We start from the raw sequence: 18786 nt of genomic DNA on the forward strand, positions 1-18786 counted from the left end.
TCTTTCTGTTGTTTTGTGTTTTTTTTTTAAATAATGAATTCTCTTACTAGACATTGTGAGGCAGGACTCCCTGTCACCATCAGTATGTGAAAGGGCAGTTGCTCAGTCTGAGCTCCTGTTCTCTGATCTATTGCCGTCCTGTCGATGAATCTCATCTGGTCTTTTGGAGTTGCTGGGGACAAGCTGTGGTGTTAAGGAGTGAGGATACTAACTGTTTCTCCATATGATTTATGAAGTTTTTAAACAAGCTAAAAGAGTTGCCTGACCTAGACAGAATGGGCTAGTTTCGAAAGCACAATGACAGCATGAAGTCTAGCGAAAGAAACCCTCCCTCTACATTTGGTTCGAAGGCCGTGTTAGTCAGATAGCCTGATCAAGAAAACAAATCTGACAATGCTTCATTTGCATTTCTACTGACACATGGAACCAGTCAACAATGACTTCTCTGAACAGAGCAGCGGAAAGGAAAAGTGTTGTTGGGATACAATGCTGTCTCCAAACTGAACAAAAGGGAAAAATCCTGGGGTGTCTGGATCGGCTTCGAGGGTTGTTTGCGTTAACAGCTACTTGATCTGGAAGCATAAAACACAGACCAACAAAAAAAAGAGAAGCAGTTGGTTTGCCAAAAATAATACCTGGACAGGTGTGTATCCTGGAATCCAACCTCAGCTTGAGCAACTGAGTAACTGCTGAAAGGGCTACACACAGCCCACACTCCTTCAGCAAGACGTGAGGAAGACAACTCATAGTTACACATTTAACATTAGGATTCAAAGCTTACAGGAAACTAAAGTGAATTTCAGGAGGAAATTGGTTTTAAAAAAATGGAGAGAGTGCCTATTTTCTTGACTTACTAATAGAGAGAGTAAAAAAGGAGAAAAAAAAAAAGGTGGTTGGGGGACCAGAGTTCAGTGCTAACACCATAGGTCAGGCACCGCACATACCCTTTCGGACCAGCTGAGGAGTAACTCAGTCCCTCCACGTCAGAGGGATGGACCAGTGGAATGGACAAATCTCTCTGCAGTAAGCCACACAAACAACTTCAGAGCTTCCACACTCCTGCAGCCTCCCTTTCTTTCCTTCAGAATGCTCAACACGAGTATTTTAATGCTGCTTGATGCTGTAAAATAAGGTGCTTCATTGCAACTTACCTATGCCCATTATGGAAGGGTCACAGCCGGCTGAGTGATAGGCTACTATTCTTGCCAGAGGAGTAAGACCGTATTTTTTCAGTGCTGATTCACTGGCAATAACGACTGCACCACCTCCATCGCACACCCCCTTGCAATAAGAGAGAAAAGCCTTCTTAGCGGAGAAAATACAAACAGACAAAAAACCCCCACACATACCATGTTAAACCCCCCATATTCAACTAAATAAGCCCCTCAAAAAAAGCTTGCGTCCATAACACTATTCTTAACATCTAACAGGTAATTGTATTAGTGTTTATTCAAAACAACAAACCACAATCTTTCACTGTTCTGTGGACTGTGAAAGAAAGTTAAATATAGAGGTTTAACTAATTTCAATGTTTTAGAAAAGTAAAATACATTTTTGCCACTTTAAGTCTCCCTTACACTGGAAATATCATTCTGTAGACTTGCAAGGACACTATTAATATTGGATAACGTATGTACTATTAATTATAAAAGATACTTTACAGACACCTCTACTTACTGTGGCTATGATCTATTTTAGGCAGGAATTCAGATTACATGATCACACTGGTCCTTCCGGCCCAAAGAACATTAATTAATTGATTAAGATAATGACTACAAGAGGAACAGTCTGTAATGACATGCTGCTAAGCGCCCAGCCTGCTCTGGGTAAGAGCAAAATGTCGTTTGCACTACAGAGGATACTAATCGTGGCACAAAGATGAGCAGCAGCAGCACACCCACTGATACAACGCACGATTTGTAAAGCAAATGTTCAGTAATCATTGCCCCCCAAAGAAAGTAGAATGGCTGATTATACATCGCCAGTGCAGGTACCAACTGCTTAATTCAAGGCTGATGAGGAAGTGTCAATGCCTCACTAAAAGGACAGTGACAATCCACAGAACCAGGTTTTAAGAGAGAGGAGCAGACTGAAGGACCCGCTGCCATCTTGGGGCTGGAACAGTCAGCCACGGGTATTCAATTGCAGAATTAGAAATCATTTTCATCAGGAGACACCGCTGACAGCCAAAGGCGGCTCAGTGAGACATAAATACAGCCACAATAAATTTGGAGAACCTTAAGAGGCGACCCTTTCACAACCTGATGCTGTGACATACTCACTGAAGCATTCCCAGCAGTCACCGTTCCATCCTTTTTAAAGACAGGCGGGAGTTTTGCCAGTTGTTCCAGAGTGGTCTGGGGTTTTGGGTGCTCGTCCTTTTGCATGCTTTCCTTCCCCTTTTTCGTCTTCACTTCAATTGGTGCCATCTCAGCACTGAAGTAACCAGCCTCATGAGCTGCAACCACAAAACGGAAAATAAAAGGACTCCGATAAAAAGATCCAGATGATTGCGCAGCACGACCAGCAATCCTTTTTTCATGCGCACACAACCTTTGCTCTATTTTAACCAAGAGTTCAGGGACATTACTGTTTATGCTTTATTTTGCTTAAATAGGCTGGTTGGTGTTTTATTGTTTGTTTGGTTTTTCAGAAACTGGGCAAAAACTCTACAAATACATTCTTAAACTTCTCCAAGGAAAGTCTCAAATATTAAAGTGCTATTTCAGCCTTAAATAACTGATTTTTTTTTTTTTTTTAAACCACTAGGTTTATTTTTTGGTACACATCCCCCTGTATTGTTGCTTTATTCTACAGCTCGGTCACTTATCAGAGGGCCAAGAAGCTGTAAATCTCACACGGAGAGGAATGTGGAAAAAAATCCGGAGCAACATTTTCTCTGTTGATAACCAGCATCAGCTACTGTACATCAATTAAAATCCTGTCCAAGCTGCTCCTCCACAGGATCTCACAGTCAAGTCATGATCTTAGAACAGGATTCAGCTGCCTAAACAACCTGAGACCATTCAAGGCATTGTAGGTATCTAAAATACCCATAAGAGCATCCAGCCACATCACCTAAGACAACATTAGACACCAATATACAGGCAACTAAACGCTACCTTTTGGGCGCCCAATGTTGATGTGAACACACAGATTTAAAACCAAAACAACTGCTACCTCCCAAAACTGAACCAAGACTCCCACCCATTTCAAATCATTCCCCAAACGCAGCTCTAAGGGATTAAAAACTAAGGCACTGAAATTGCCGCATCTGATGCTGCTTAGCTAGCTCTGAATTTTCTCAGCAAATTCTACACAATCTTTTTCTTTCCTGATTCACCACAGGACCCTCTCTTTAGTGTGGAATCAGATGAACTGGTCATAACAAGCAGCGATAAAAACAGCAAGGCCAAATCCTAGAAAACAAGAAAGAAGCAAAAGCCTCCTCAAGGGCACAGTTTCTAGCAGAGGCTCCAGGAATGGCAGGAGTTAGCTAACAAGATCAGCAGGGAAGTTAACGCACGACTGAGAAAAGTTACAAAAAGCACTGCTACACCCATTGAAAAAAATACAAAATCTTCCTTCAAGCGCAGCAGCTGTTAAAAAGCACCGGAATCTAAAAGCAGATCTTTGCTTCTTATGTTCACCGTTGGGTTGCAATGGATGTTGAAGTCCCAGGGCAACCACTAGCCATTCTATTGGTTTTTGGGCTACGTTCCTGTTTACGCTATCGATCAGTTCCACAGTAACCCCATGCCTCCGACTTCTGGCTTTGGCCACACAAACCACCCAGAAAACAGTCTAAACACAGGTCCTGAACAAAAATCCCCTCTTCAGATTCCATCTGCTCTAACTGTTCAAGGGTTGTAGCAGAGCATATGATTTACAAAAGAAAGAAAAAAAGGGTTTAGATCAATTATAGCACATGCTGGCATGCAAGAAGGACGTGGATCGCTGTGGGAGAGGACTGTTCCGCAGGGAAGCGGAAAGCAAGGAGTCAGGCACGCCCGGGACAATGCTGCTCTGCTGCAGGGAAGCCAAGGGCAAGGCATCGCACCAAAGGCGCACCGACAAGCTACGTTCACGCACACAAATCCTACTCAGGCAGGAGGTGACACGTGACAGGCCAACGGCATTTGCTGCCTGAACAGCCACCGAATGTCTGCCAGGAAGAGACGCAGCAAGCCGGTGGAAAGGGGCTCGGGACTCAACCTGCTGACAGGCACACCACTTGGCTCAGTGCATCCAAAGCCAAACCCCCTAGAGCGGGCTACTTCTATCACAGGGCAAAACAAAAAGCACGAATTACAGTATCTGCAAATAGATAAATTATACCAAGATGCACAAGCTACACAAAACTTAAAAACTTGTATCGATGCTAAAAACTAACTAGATTTGTAACTAGTATCACATAAACACTTCCATTCCTAAATTCACTAACCAGCTTTGCATCTCTGTTGTGTTTTGAAGGCGTATCGGTCACAGTCTTCTCGCGTGATGTTGTATTTTGCAGCCAGATTCTCCGCCGTAATTGCCATAGGTATTTTAACATGCGTATCCATTAGACCTTCCCACAATGTATCTTCCAACTGCACGGAACATGATGAAAAGAAAATCACAAAGCACAGCAATATTAACATTTCTTATTGACAGCTTCTACTTATTCAGCAGCCTCTTGGAAAGTAATGTCTCCATAAAATTAACTCAGGTTACTTACAGATACTTTCTTTAATTTAAAATAGAACAAACACACTGTAAAACAGTACGCAAGTTCTTGTGTGTTATTTTAGATAACTGCATAGTGTTCCAGTGTGGTTCTTTCCACTCACGTGTGGCCCTGAGACGTTTGGAAAAGCCTGTGATTCTTCGCATTTCAACGTATTTCACTGCTGCATGAATCATTTATTCGAGATATATGAGAAAACGCACAGAATCACAGAATCACAGAATGTTAGGGGTTGGAAGGCACCTCTGTGGGTCATCTAGTCCAACCCTCCTGCCGAAGCAGGGTCACCTACAGCAGGCTGCACAGGACCTTGTCCAGGCGGGTCTTGAATATCTCCAGAGAAGGAGACTCCATAACCTCCCTGGGCAGCCTGTTCCAGTGCTCCGTCACCCTCAGAGGGAAGAAGTTCTTCCTCATGTTCAGCTGGAACTTCCTCTGCTTCGGTTTGTGCCCGTTGCCCCTTGTCCTGTCACTGGGCACCACTGAGAAGAGCTTGGCCCCATCCTCCTGACACCCACCCTTCAGATATTTGTAAGTATATATGAGGTCCCCTCGCAGCCTTCTCTTCTTCAGGCTGAACAAGCCCAGCTCCCTCAGCCTTTCCTCGTAGGAGAGATGCTCCAGTCCCCTCACCATCCTCGTAGCCCTCCGCTGGACTCTCTCCAGTAGCTCCTCATCTTTCTTGAACTGGGGAGCCCAGAACTGGACAGAGTACTCCAGATGAGGCCTCACCAGGGCAGTGTAGAGGGGAAGGAGAACCTCCCTCGTCCTGCTGGCCACACTCTTCTTAATGCACCCCAGGATCCCATTGGCTTTCTTGGCAGCCAGGGCACACTGCTGGCTCATGGTTAACCTGTCGTCCACCAGGACACCCAGGTCCCTCTCCACAGAGCTGCTCTCCAGCAGGTCCACCCCAAGCCTGTACTGATGCATGGGGTTGTTCCTCCCCAGGTGCAGGACCATGCATTTGCCTTTGTTGAACCTCATCAGGTTCCTCTCTGCCCAACTTTCCAGCCTGTCCAGGTCACGCTGAATGGCAGCACAGCCTTCCGGTGTGTCTACCACACCTCCCAGTAAGGTGTCATCAGCAAACTTGCTGAGGGTACATTCTAACTCTTCATCCAGGTCATTGATGAAGAAGTTAAACAAGACTGGGCCCAGTACTGACCCCTGGGGGACACCACTAGTTACAGGCCTCCAACTAGACTCAGCGCCGCTGATGACAGCCCTCTGAGTTCTGCCATTCAGCCAGTTCTCTATCCACTTCACCGACCACTCATCCAGCCCACACTTCCTGAGCTTCCCTAGGAGGATATCATGGGAGACTGTGTCGAAAGCCTTGCTGAAGTCGAGGTAGACAACATCCACGGCTCTCCCCTCATCTACCCAGCCAGTCATGTCATCGTAGAAAGCTATTAGATTGGTTAGGCATGATTTCCCCTTGGTGAATCCATGCTGACTACTCCCGATAACCTTCTTTTCTTCCACTTGCTTGATGATTCCTCCCAGTAGCTCCTTGAAGAGGGCAAAGTCAGCCCTCCTGAGGTCCAGGGTTTTGATCCTGCTTATCGCCCTGCTTCCTCCACGCAGGATCCTGAACTCAACCATTTCATGGTCACTGCAGCCGAGTCTACCTCCGACCTTCACATCCTCCACCAGTCCCTCCTTGTTTGTTAATACAAGGTCCAGCAACGCGCCTTTCCTTGTTGGGTCCTCCACCACTTGCATCAGGAAGTTATCATCGATGCTCTGTAGGAACCTCCTGGATTGCGCCTGCCTAGCTGTATGGTCTTCCCAGCTGATGTCAGGGTGGTTGAAGTCCCCCATGAGAACCAGGGCCTGTGATTGTGAGGCTGCTTGCAGCTGCCAGTAGAAGGCCTCATCAACCTCCTCCTCCTGGTCAGGTGGCCTGTAGTACACACCCACCGTAATGTCACCCTTGTGAGCCTGTCCCTTAATTCTAACCCACAAGCTTTCAACTTGTTCCTCATTTGCCCCCAGGCCAAGCTCAATGCATTCCAGTTGCTCCCTCACATACAGAGCAACTCCCCCACCTCTCCTTGTTGGCCTGTCTTTCCTAAAGAGTCTGTAGCCATCCATGACAGCATGCCAGTCATGCGAGCTGTACCACCATGTTTCTGTGATGGCGACCAAGTCATAGCCGTCCTGCTGTATAATGGCTTCCAGCTCCTCCTGTTTATTGCCCATGCTACGTGCATTGGTGTAGACACACTTGAGCTGGGCTGTCAATCTCACCCCTGACCCTGGCACGCCAAGCCTGGGCTCATCCCTAGTGAGCTGGGCAATGCCCCCTTCCCCCTTCGAACCTAGTTTAAAGCCCTCTCAATGAGCCCTGCCAGCTCGTGGCCAAGAATCCTTTTTCCCCTTTGAGATAGCTGAGTTCCACCTGTCGCCAGCAGGCCCGGTGCTGTGTACACCTCCCCATGATCAAAGAAGCCAAAATTTAACCGATGGCACCAGTCCCTGAGCCACCTGTTAACCAGGTGAGTTTTCCTGCCCCTTTCAGTGCTGTTCCCTGCCACTGATGGGATGGAGGAAAACACCACCTGCACCCCGATCCCTCAACCAGTCGCCCCAGTGCCCTGAAGTCCCTTTTGATGGCCTTGGGACTTCTCTCTGCTATCTCATCCCCGCCAACCTGCATTACCAAGAGGGGGTAGTAATCAGAAGGCTGCACCAGACCAGGGAGTTTCTTAGCAGCATCCCTAACCTGGGCCCCAGGGAGGCAGCAGACTTCCCTGTGGGATGGGTCCGGTTGGCAGATCGGGCCCTCTGTTCCCCTCAGAAGGGAATCACCTATGACAATGACCCTCCTTTTTTTCTTAGCTGAGGCAGTCGTAATTCTTGGGGCTGTCTGACTTGTCCTGGGCAACCCCCTGGATGGAGCTTCACCTACACCCACATCCTCTGTGGCCGGGCCGTCACATTCCAGAACCCCGTATCTGTTGGTTAAGGGCAACTGGGCAGGTGAGGGAGGCCGGGGGGAGATTCGCTTGCCGCCCCGAGCAGGGACCCGTTTCCATTCCCCCCCATCTCTTAGGCCCCCTCTTTCTGCTCGGTGGCAAGAGGGTAGGGGGTTCTCTGCTTTCTGTGGAGCCGCCTCCTGCTGCCTCTGCCTCAGGGAGGGCAGGGTGCTGCTCCACCAGTCGATCTCCCTCTCACACCCCCGGATTCTCCTCAACCTCTCCACTTCCTCCTTCAGCTCTGCCACCAGGCTGAGCAGATCATTCACCTGCTCGCACCGAACACAGCCGTTGTCTCTGCTGTCCGCCGGTACGAGCGCCAGGCTCAGGCACTCCCTGCAGCCAGAGACCTGGACACTTGTGTTCTTGCGTGGGGCCTCCGTCTGGGTCCCCACACTCCTTCGAGCAACAGCTTTACCACGGGTGGTAACCATGGCTAGAATATCTCCTGGAAGAGCAATGCCCACTACTTGAGTTGCCAGGAGGGGCGGCTGTACCCTGCCAGTCGCCTTCCCCGCTCGCCCTGCCTGCGCCAACTGCCGCGCAAACTGCTGCGCCGCTCCCGGGCTGCTGCGCCGCCTCTGTTTGCCGGCTCTGGTCGCTCGCGCTCCCTGGGGGCTGCTCTTATCCGTGAGGGGGTTTGGCTGCTGTCACACTCGACTCCGCCCCCGCTGAGTCAGAGCTGCCGCTCGTTGGCACTTCCCGCTTTCCCACTTGGGGGGGGGGGGCTGGGGTCTCCTCTCTCTCTCTCGGCACTTTTTGCCGCCTCACCGCTGCGGTTTTGCCACTGGAGAAAGGGTCCCTCGGCGCGAGCGTCTGACTTCCTGGTTACCAAGAAGGAAAGGTGAGGAACTGTGAAAAGGCACAGCAGACTACTGACTCCCTGGCTCGCTCTCTACTGTCAGGTAAAATCCCCTTCCTTGAGTCAAAGGTTTCTGTGGCTAAAACATCTCGGGTGAGAAAATACCCAAGTCTAGCTTCACTTAACCTGATAAAGGCAAGCCCAGTCAGTCCAGATGGGTTTTGCCATCTCTCTGTCACCAGTAAAGTTCTGCAAGATAAATCACTTCTTCACCAGCAAGTGTATAATTCAATTCTCTTCACGATAAGAACCCAGCAGCACCTATGGAGACTCAGCGTTATCAGCAACGTCGGGAAGGTGTTCTCTGCAGGAACTGAGGCTGAGTCACACTGCCACGTGAGACTCACAGAACAGAGTCGAGCATACTTCATACTCACCATCGTCATCGTGGAAAAACAGCGTAGAAAAAAACCCAAAGCGCTGAAACACTGAAATATCCTAATTTAGCATTTTGATGGCGATTATGACCCACTGAATAAATGGCAATTATCAGAGCAGAACTGGGTCCTGCTGCAAATTTCCCACAATATTCCCTAAGGATATGTCTTCAGAAGATAATGTAAAAATAATTTCTCTGTCAATGGATTTAAGTTCAATTTATTATTTTTAAAATTGAGAGATGCTTACAGCTTGGAGGTACACATGTTCTTTACCAGTCTCTCCACCCACTGCTAGCCTTACTAGCTTTGCCTAAACTGCGTATGCCTTCATTTCACAGCCTCTGACATCAGAAAATTTTTTATTTTATATACCGTACTTTGATGGGATGTAGCAAGTGAACTAAGTTTTGTGTCTAAGAGTTTTCTGAGATGTTTAACATGGAATAGAAGTTCAAAGAAGGTTTTGGAAAAGTTAGAAAACTGGCATGCTTAACAAAACTGCCTGAACCTACTGTTTTGGTAATGTCTGAATACTGGATAAATGCTTTGAACAACTAAATCTGGATCTAATCTCTAATTATTTCATTTGCAAGGGTATAGTGTCAACAGGCCCAATACTTCACGTTGTTCTGTAAACATGACTTTATTTGCAGAAAATTAAAAAAAAAAAGGTAAAAAAAGTACTAGACCTTGAGTTCTGCTCCTAATCTGGTTCCAAATCGAATGTTTCGAACTGCATAAGGAGCCTGGCTCATACTTTCACCTCCACCACACAGAACAACTTCTGAGTCATTCAGGCAAATTTCCTGTGGACAGAAAAACAAAACAGATCTGGGATTTAGCTTGCTGCTTTTGTAAGACAATAACAACCGGTTTAGAAAAAGACCTCGTCACCTACAAAGCCACACAGAGAGAATGAATTCAAGCTCAGCCACGTGTGTTGCTGAGTTTCAGCATCCATGCAGGGACAGGAATGACTCTCACACATTGATGCAGTGCACAGTCGATTCGCTTTATTGCTCCGCTTGCGTGGTTATATACATTTTTCATATCTGTACATGCGATCACGCTTATTCGGATAGGCTACAGACATAAATCACGCGCTGTTCACGCACCCCATATTCCCTTATGATTGGTAACTATGCACTAACGCCAATAGCAACAGACCGCCTCTACGTCCTTGAACACATCTTGTTTTTGCTGACCAACACCATGTGCACTATCAGAGCTTTCTCAATGGCTATTCTTAGCTGCCCTTTCCAGCAGCCTGTCCAGCTATGCTAACTGTTTTGCTTAAGCGGCCTAGTCATGCTAACTCTCAAGCTACATCGACCCCAACAGTGTGTATCTATGAAGGGTCTACCGTTCTATTAAGATTGGAGTCTGTCTCTTTCATTACGTGTTCCTTCTTCCCCCTTTTAGCAAGGAATGATTGTATCAATGAGGGAGGAAGAGAACAGGGGTGCACACATACGACAGGACTGACGAACAAAGCCAGTAAGCATCTCCATGCTCATGTGGTTAGGTTCAAAGACGGTTTTCTTTTTTTTGAGCTCCTACTCTTCTCACAAGGAACACAAATTAAACCTCACAGCCTGAAACTGGACCTTACAATTCATAAAAAAATGGGACATCATTTTAGAAAACCTTATCCACGTAAGCTGCCAAAAGAGACCCCCAGAATGCACCAATTCATCACTGGCAAAGCGCACAGAACCTGAAAGCCCTAATTCCCAAACACACCATCGGACCACTCAGAAATTCTGCTTCCTCAAAATGATTCACTCAGTTGGACAGTTAAGGTTATTTGTGTAGTGGAATGGAAGCAGATGAAATTACCTTGACATGCATTTAAGATGGCTAGTTAATAATTAGCATGACTAATTTGCAGTGATATATGCTTCCTACAGTTACCAAGAGCTTTGTGCACATTTAAGCAGCTCAGAACAGAATCTGCAGCTTTGTCGTGTGCCAGAGAAATACAGAAGCATCAACTGCATTGATGGAATGACATCTTTGGAAAAGACCTCACAGCTATACTTTTGACATAAGTGGCCAATTCTCCAATAGATTTTTCCAGTGTAGACTAACATATGTGGCCTTTGCAGAAAGCACTAAAAAAAACCCCACCCCAACAGTCAGATGGATATTATTGTAAACGTATAACCTCAACTCTACATTGTCTTCCACATTTCTTCCTCTAGAGGATCAGACTGAAATAATTCTCTAGCCAATGGGAACTTAAAAAAACAAACACAAACAACAAAAAACAACCATGTGGTCGCTCAAATATTTATAAAATACCCTTTAATTTTGTAAAGTCTAGACCACTGTTAGTGGTAGACAGTTGGTCCGTATGAACAAATGAAATAAAAATCACTGTACCACTGCACCATCTTACTCAGCGGTTTTGTCCAACTGCTCAAAGTGAAGTTGATTTTCTTCTATTTTAAAAGAAGTGACGCTATCAATGATCTAACCCCTGAGAGGGTTTTCATCTTTGAACAAAAACACACTTAAAAAGCGCAGGTGGCTGCTTACACAGCTAGCCAGGTGAGAATATAAACACTGATCAAAACAAGACGAAAACCTCCTGTGGTGGTTCTGATGCCCAGTAACTCCGATTCATACAAACAGGATCACAGCATGCAACTACTGCATAGCTGAGCTCTATTTCACTGGCTAACACTTGTTGCCTTCCTTAGATTAAACTCAGAATAGCTACAACGATGATTTTTAAAACCAACCACAAGATATGGCACTGTGCCGGCCGAACTCCTGCACAAAACCATGCGGGACGATAGGAAGTCTCTACCAGCAGTAGCTAAAAATCCATGTTTATAGAATCATAGCATGGTTTGGGTTGGAAGGGACCTTCAAGATCATCTGGTTCTAACCCCCCTGCCATCAGCAGGGACATCTTCCACCAGACCAGGGTGCTCAGAGCTCCATCCAACCTGGCCTTGAACACTGCCAGGGAGGGGGCAGCCACAGCTTCTCTGGGCAACCTGGGCCAGGGCCTCACCACCCTCATGGGGAAGAATTGCTTCCTAATATCTAATCTAAATCTGCCCTCTTTTAGTTTAGAGCCCTTCCCCCTTGTCCTATCACTACACACCCTTGTGAGAAGCCCCTCTCCATCCTTCCTGTAGGCCCCTTCAGGCACTGGCAGCTGCTCTAAGGTCTCCCTGGAGCCTTCTCTTCTCCAGGCTGAACAGCCCCAGCTCCCTCAGCCTGTCCTCGTAGGAGAGGTGCTCCAGCCCTCTGATCATCTTCGTGGCCCTCCTCTGGACCCGCTCCAACACATCCATGTCCTCCTTCTGTTGGGGGCTCCAGAGCTGGACGCAGGACTCCAGGTGGGGTCTCACGAGAGCGGAGTAAAGGGGCAGAATCCCCTCTCTCGACCTGCTGGCCACGCTGCTCTGGATGCAGCCCAGGACATGGTTGGCTTTCTGGGCTGCAAGCGCACATTGCCGGCTCATGTTGAGCTTCTCATCCACCAGTACACCCAAGTCCTTCTCCTCAGGGCTGCTCTCAAGCCACTCTCCGCCCAGCCTGTACTTGTGTTTGGGATTGCCCCGACCCAGGTGCAGGACCTTGCACTTGGCCTTGTTGAACTTCATGTGGTTCACACAGGCCCACCTCTGCAGCCTGTCAAGGTCCCTCTGAATGGCATCCCTTCCCTCCAGCGTGTCAACCACACCATCCCAAAGCCTCACCCCAAACACAAAGCACACGTTTCTACACCCGTCTCTTCTCTCATGTTAACAGTTTGATAAAGGTTACAACTAATACAGAAAAAAAAGAACCTTGTACCTGACATCCAGTGGCAATGGACTGGAAACCAGAGCCACAAAGTCTGTTGACCGTGAGGGCTGGAACCGGGACAGGAACTCCCACGCGTAAACCAACATGTCTCGCAATAAATATCGCATCTGCAGAGGTCTGCAAGCAGAACAAAGAGGAGGCTTTATCACACTCTAATTTCCTTGGAAGGTAAAAGCCTTGATGAAAAGTCTGAATGGTGTAATTGCATCACTTATAGGAGATCGCCTATGTTCAACAGAAATCCTGCTAGTCATGATCTGCACTTTGATTCACTTCAAAAAGACACCATGCCATAGCATCAAAAAGGGCCAATGTCTTAACATGCACTTTAAAGAAACTGTGTCGTAAAAGCTAGACATCAGGCCAAAAATGGGACTACAGATGTTAAGACTGAAGTCAGCAACTTCATAGTCTTCTCTTTTCCCTTATTCCTCATTTTCAAAGCACCATAGACACACCAGACTGGCGTAAGACCAGATCCTGACTGGCAAGCAGCAGTTATTTCAAGGTAAATTAAAACTGCTCAGACTAACAGGGAAAGGCCCCCAAAAAACAGTGCGGAAAATGCGGAGGTGCCATTGCTGCTTTATACCCATTTTGTGAAATCTCAGAACTGTGACGTTCTGACGGGACACTGGCCTGTTCTAACAACGAAACCTCATTCCTCCAAAGCTTTTCAAAGATGGTTCCTATTCAAAAAGCATAGTACTGCACACAGAGCGGTGTGCTTCAGAACCCACTCCTTGAATGAACCAGGCGCCAATATGAGATGAAACAAAAAAGATTAGGCTTCTGCATTTCGACTACTGAGTCAGCAGATGATGGCAAGCACAGGTACGGAACAAAGAATTCTAACAGCACTGCCATACGTTTGTAACGGATCTTTCCCAAATAGAGAGAACACTTCTGCTCTTGGGGACCATGCCCTAAGCTAACGTGTATTATAAAGACATAGTTCTGTGCACAGTGCTGCTTGCCAACGCAAGTTCAGGGGAAAAAAAAAATTTAATCGAGCCACTTCTGCTGAAGAAGGGGAGTTTAAAATGGTCATACATTCATAGTTATTTAAAATTTATCAAATAACACTTACGAGGAATCCAGGACAAAATAAAGAAAAACTATTGGGATGGGGAAGTATGATGCAAGGGAAAATAAATGTAATTTCAATGTGAAAAGCCCTTTTTCTTTTTTATTAAGAGAATGCTATTTTTGATGTGAAAGCATTACAAGAGCTTTGGATGCAGCAATTTTTTTTTTTCCCCTAGGCCACAAACAGTTCTTACAAAACCCAAAAAGCTGAATAAAAGAAACTGTGATCGTAGCTGTAGTAGACAGAATAATCAAATGTTACTCTTTTGGCTGAAAATCCTTAGGGAATACTGCATGTTTGTCCACTTTTCATGAAAATTCTCAGGTATTTGTTTCTTTGGCACCCTTAAAACACTCAGTGCAAGGTAAGAGTGCCTACCTTTAATAACAGTGAAGTCAGAATGCAAACCAAAACCAAACTAGAAATGCTCTTTGCTGTCTTGCCTAAAACAAAGACCCTCATCTAGAAACGTGCATAACTGCAATTTTGCCATGCTGGAATCCTGCATACAGTAGCATCTACATCACAAGCTCTTCAGAAAAAATATGATTGTCCCAATGCCTCTGCCAGTCAAGGTATGGAACCTTCCAGCTCCAAGTAAACCCATATTCACTCAAAAAAATTCTATCGAAAACTCAAGGGAAATGGACTCCATCCAGTTACAGTCCCCAGAAAGGGATTTATCCAATCCAGTGAAAACTCACTGATCATCGAGAGGCAGCTCAAGTCATTAAAATAGGAAAAAAACACCAGGGATTAGCAACTAATCATTTAATGAATCCACATTTTTCAGGAGATCAGCTTGTCCTAGTTTAAACTACCTTTGGTACCAAAAAGAAAAGCTAAGCCTTGCTCCCAGTAACATCACAAATCGTGCAGGGTACGTCCCTTAAACACGAACAGGAAACACTACACTACAAAGGCTACTCACCCCTTTATTTTATATATATTATATATTTACTTATTATATTATATATATTATATATATTGTGTATATTTTATATATATTAATAATTATTATTATTATTATAGATATACCCAAGCATTATTCTTGGCTGCAAAGCAGAGGTAACTAACTATAGGACCAAAGGAGATGACCGAAATCCTCCATGACCAGCAACTTTTCCGTCCCACCAACCTGCATGACATTGCCGACGACGACACTGTCGACGATCTCTGGAGAGACCTTGCCGGCAGCCAACGCAGCTCGAGCAGCGTGTTCTGTCAGATCGATGGCCGAGAAGTCCTTCAGCAAACCTCCGTAGGTCCCGAAAGGGGTTCGCTTCGCTGCAACAATGAATACACCTGCAATGGAAGCAAGAATTATCCGGATGTGCAGAGTCTAAGGGAAAATCACTGAGTCGGCCCCAAGTGGGTGACATCCTAAATTCCCAAGAGACTTTGTAAATAAAGATAGACAACGTGAAGCCACGCAGTGCAAGAGAAACAAAGTACAGCAATGCTTTAGACCGGGAAGATATGCAGAATTAACGGTCAGAAAGAAAAGCTGGGGAGATTGCAGAAATACCTCTTTTCCACAAAGAGGTTTGAAAAAAAACAACCAGGTAGTTTGGACGCCAGGCAGACAACGGAGGCTGCCCACACCACATCAGACACCAGTGCCAGGGTACCAAAAGCATGAAAGCAACACCCATGAAATGAAATTTCATAGCAGACCTCTGGGAAACTGTCAGATGAGGACCAGTTCTTTCAAAAAACAGAGAGAGGGCACTCCCTCATCCTAGCAAAATCAGCAGATTTTTGGCTTCTACTCTGAAATGGTTTTCACAAAGAATTAAAAAAAAAGAAAAAGCAAAACAAAAAACATTTTAGTATGCATTTGAACTCTGATCCTTTTCACTTCAGAGGAAAAACATCCCCTAATCAAAAACTTCTTGGTACTTCCAGAATTCTACAGGTCATCTAAACTGCACTAGCATCAGTCTTCCAGTTTCTGAGAAGAAAATTCAATTTTTCAACAGACAGGAGTGCGTGTGCCAACGTACATGCGTACCAACGCCTTGGCCAGCAGCAGTCTACACACGTTTCGGCTTGGGCGAAGCTGCCTCGGAACCGAACCGACCGTCTGCTGCCGGCTTGGCACAGCGGCTCTCCGCTTCGGCGTGCAGAAGCAAGCAGGAGGCAGCCCGTGAACTTTCCCCCAGTTGAACACCAGAGCTCTCACTCCTTACCTACAGCTGCACGAGGCACCCACAGCTATTTTAAGTAATGCTGGAAGGATATATACACTAGCAGGCTGTGCTGCCATTCAGCAAGACCTGGACAGGCTGGAAAGTTGGGCAGAGAGGAACCTGATGAGGTTCAACAAGGGCAAGTGCAGGGTCCTGCACCTGGGGAGGAACAACCCCATGCAGCAGTACAGGCTTGGGGTGGACCTGCTGGAGAGCAGCTCTGTGGAGAGGGACCTGGGTGTGCTGGTGGACGACAGGTTAACCATGAGCCAGCAGTGTGCCCTGGCTGCCAAGAAGGCCAATGGGATCCTGGGGTGCATCAAGAAGAGTGTGGCCAGCAGGACGAGGGAGGTTCTCCTTCCCCTCTACACTGCCCTGGTGAGGCCCCATCTGGAGTACTCTGTCCAGTTCTGGGCTCCCCAGTTCAAGAAAGATGAAAAGCTGCTGGAGAGAGTCCAGCGGAGGGCTACGAGGATGGTGAGGGGACTGGAGCATCTCTCCTATGAGGAGAGGCTGAGGGAGCTGGGCTTGTTCAGCCTGGAGAAGAGAAGGCTGAGAGGGGACCTAATAAATGCTTATAAATATCTGAAGGGTGGGTGTCAGAAGGACGGGGCCAGACTTTTCAGTGGTGCCCAGCAACAGGACAAGGGGCAATGGGCACAAACCGAAGCAGAGGAAGTTCCAGCTGAACATGAGGAAGAACTTCTTCCCTCTGAGGGTGACGGAGCACTGGAACAGGCTGCCCAGGGAGGTTGTGGATTCTCCTTCCATGGAGATATTCAAGACCCGCCTGGACATGGTCCTGTGCAGCCTGCTGTAGGTGACCCTGCTTCGGCAGGGGGGTTGGACTAGATGACCCACAGAGGTCCCTGCCAATCTCGACCATTCTGTGTGATTCTGTGATACAGATAGAAGAAAGGCTAAAGAAAATGCTTGTTCATTAAGCTGCTCACGAACGCTGTTTTCGGGCCCTCTGTCAGAGGCTGTGCGATCCATCCTGTCTGGCTGGGTTGTCAGAGGGAGGGTGCTCCTCTGTCTCTCACATGTTTGGATCCCAGACTACGCGACATACAGAAAAGGACTTTCCAAACCGGTGAAGGTCGAGCTTCCTCCGCTGAGCAGGACCTGAACCCAATGTTGGGATCTGAAACAGGCAATGAGTATACTCAGATCATCATCTGGGAAATACCCTGAAGCAGATCAAGCAGGAATCGCAGCTGCAAGGACAGAGATGAAAGCTAAAACCAATATGGCTTTCCAAGCCATGAAGATGGCAAAACAGAGTAACACCCTCACAGCCTGATGCTGCCCATGGGCTTCCCTCTGGGGTACCCAGAAGACCGTAAAAAGAAGTCTTTGCCAAGCACACTACTGCCACTCCCTGAAAATGGAGCGTTGACATGGTAACTACTCAAAAACTGCGAGAAGCAGAATTTATTTCCTCAAAAGGAATAAATAGCTGCTAACCATGACACATCCAAACAGCCCTGTCCCCAGGCTCGGAACTGGGCCCTTGCACACACACAGTGTATATGCTACATACATCATCGTTTTTCACTCCTCACTTGATCATCATTCCATCCATAGCAGCAAGTAATTCAATTTAATCCGAAACAACTCTTCATCCATTTTTTACTCTGGCTGTACATATTTTTTACAAAAAAAGTTGAAAATTATTAACAGACACAAGGTGTGAACCCCTGTAAGTATTTTTTAACAAAAGTGAGGATGCTTTCACTGATTTCTGTTCATGGAAAATGGGTGTGTTCAACACAGGCACTGCAGAATCAGTCCCTGGACTCTCTAAATATTCAGGTGACAGATTGAAATTTACACCAGTAGGTTTCATTTAACTATCCAAAATGCACTGTATTAACAATAATTCATTGAATGTCAAGTTTGAGTCTTCATTAAATGGCAACAATGCTTGTACAAAAAAAGACCAAGCTAAAAGAACTTCTTCTCCTCCCTTTTGGCCAGGTTGTTGGTTACCCACATTATTTGCTGAATCACATACACCGGGTTGCCTTCCAAACAAACTGTTCGGGGGCAAGGACAGAACTTTGCCCTGAAACCTTCCTTTCACAACACCACCATCTCCCTCTGTTTCACCGGGGCTGCTCGCTGCTGCCCACTGCTTCCCAGCAGCGCCGCGGGGCCAAAGTGTAAACCAGAGCAGATCATGCAACCGAGGCAGCTGAAGATTAACCCAGCAGAAAACAAGGGGCTGATTCTCATTTGGATCAGTTCCGGGCCCGAGTTCAGCTTCGGGCTGCTCCCTAAAACAGCAATTCCAGACTAAGAGCGAAGGCTGGACTGAACCAGTAAGGGAAGCAGCAGCAGCAGCACAACCCGTGTTGAGTTACACCAAATTAAACTGACCATGGAGCCATTCCCCTAAGGGTGGATTACTCCAGAGCCTGCCTAATTTTGCTTGATTGGAGAGATGCCTACAAACCCTACTCCCTCCACAAAACTTCCAGAGGGGCAACAAGGGGCAGGTGAAGTCCTGAGAGAAAAAGGACTCTGTGGCCTCTGTCAGCTCTTCCCAAGGCCCCATTAATGTTCTGCATTACCATGACAAGACTTCCAGAGTCTCCGCAGTTTTCCAAGGTGTAACCACTGGATGAGAGCAGAACACTATCAAACGCAAACGGATATAGAGAATTCTGGGGCTAGAAAGGCAAGATCATTCTGAATCCTCATCAAACACTCAATTCA

General features: G+C 46.7%; 1 protein-coding gene across 2 annotated transcripts in view; it reads right to left on the reverse strand.

Annotated features, from left to right (window-relative positions):
• The window catches only part of LOC142365536 (3-ketoacyl-CoA thiolase, mitochondrial-like), a 36622-nt gene that overhangs the window by 16576 nt on the left and 1260 nt on the right, over positions 1-18786 (reverse strand). Inside the window, exons 1-7 of one of the 2 annotated variants that reach the window (XM_075446364.1) lie at positions 16731-16878; positions 15012-15178; positions 12772-12900; positions 9645-9761; positions 4445-4592; positions 2283-2458; positions 1152-1281 (exon numbers count right to left, since the gene is read on the reverse strand). In XM_075446364.1, coding sequence (XP_075302479.1) covers positions 1152-1281; positions 2283-2458; positions 4445-4592; positions 9645-9761; positions 12772-12900; positions 15012-15178; positions 16731-16863 — 1000 coding nt within the window. In that variant the 5' untranslated portion in view covers positions 16864-16878. Of the gene's footprint in view, positions 1-1151; positions 1282-2282; positions 2459-4444; positions 4593-9644; positions 9762-12771; positions 12901-15011; positions 15179-16730; positions 16879-18786 lie in introns of those variants that run through there. The other variant, XM_075446365.1, reaches the window with a different exon arrangement.

The sequence above is a fragment of the Opisthocomus hoazin genome, chromosome W (genome assembly GCF_030867145.1).
Source record: "Opisthocomus hoazin isolate bOpiHoa1 chromosome W, bOpiHoa1.hap1, whole genome shotgun sequence".
NCBI lineage: Eukaryota > Metazoa > Chordata > Aves > Opisthocomiformes > Opisthocomidae > Opisthocomus > Opisthocomus hoazin.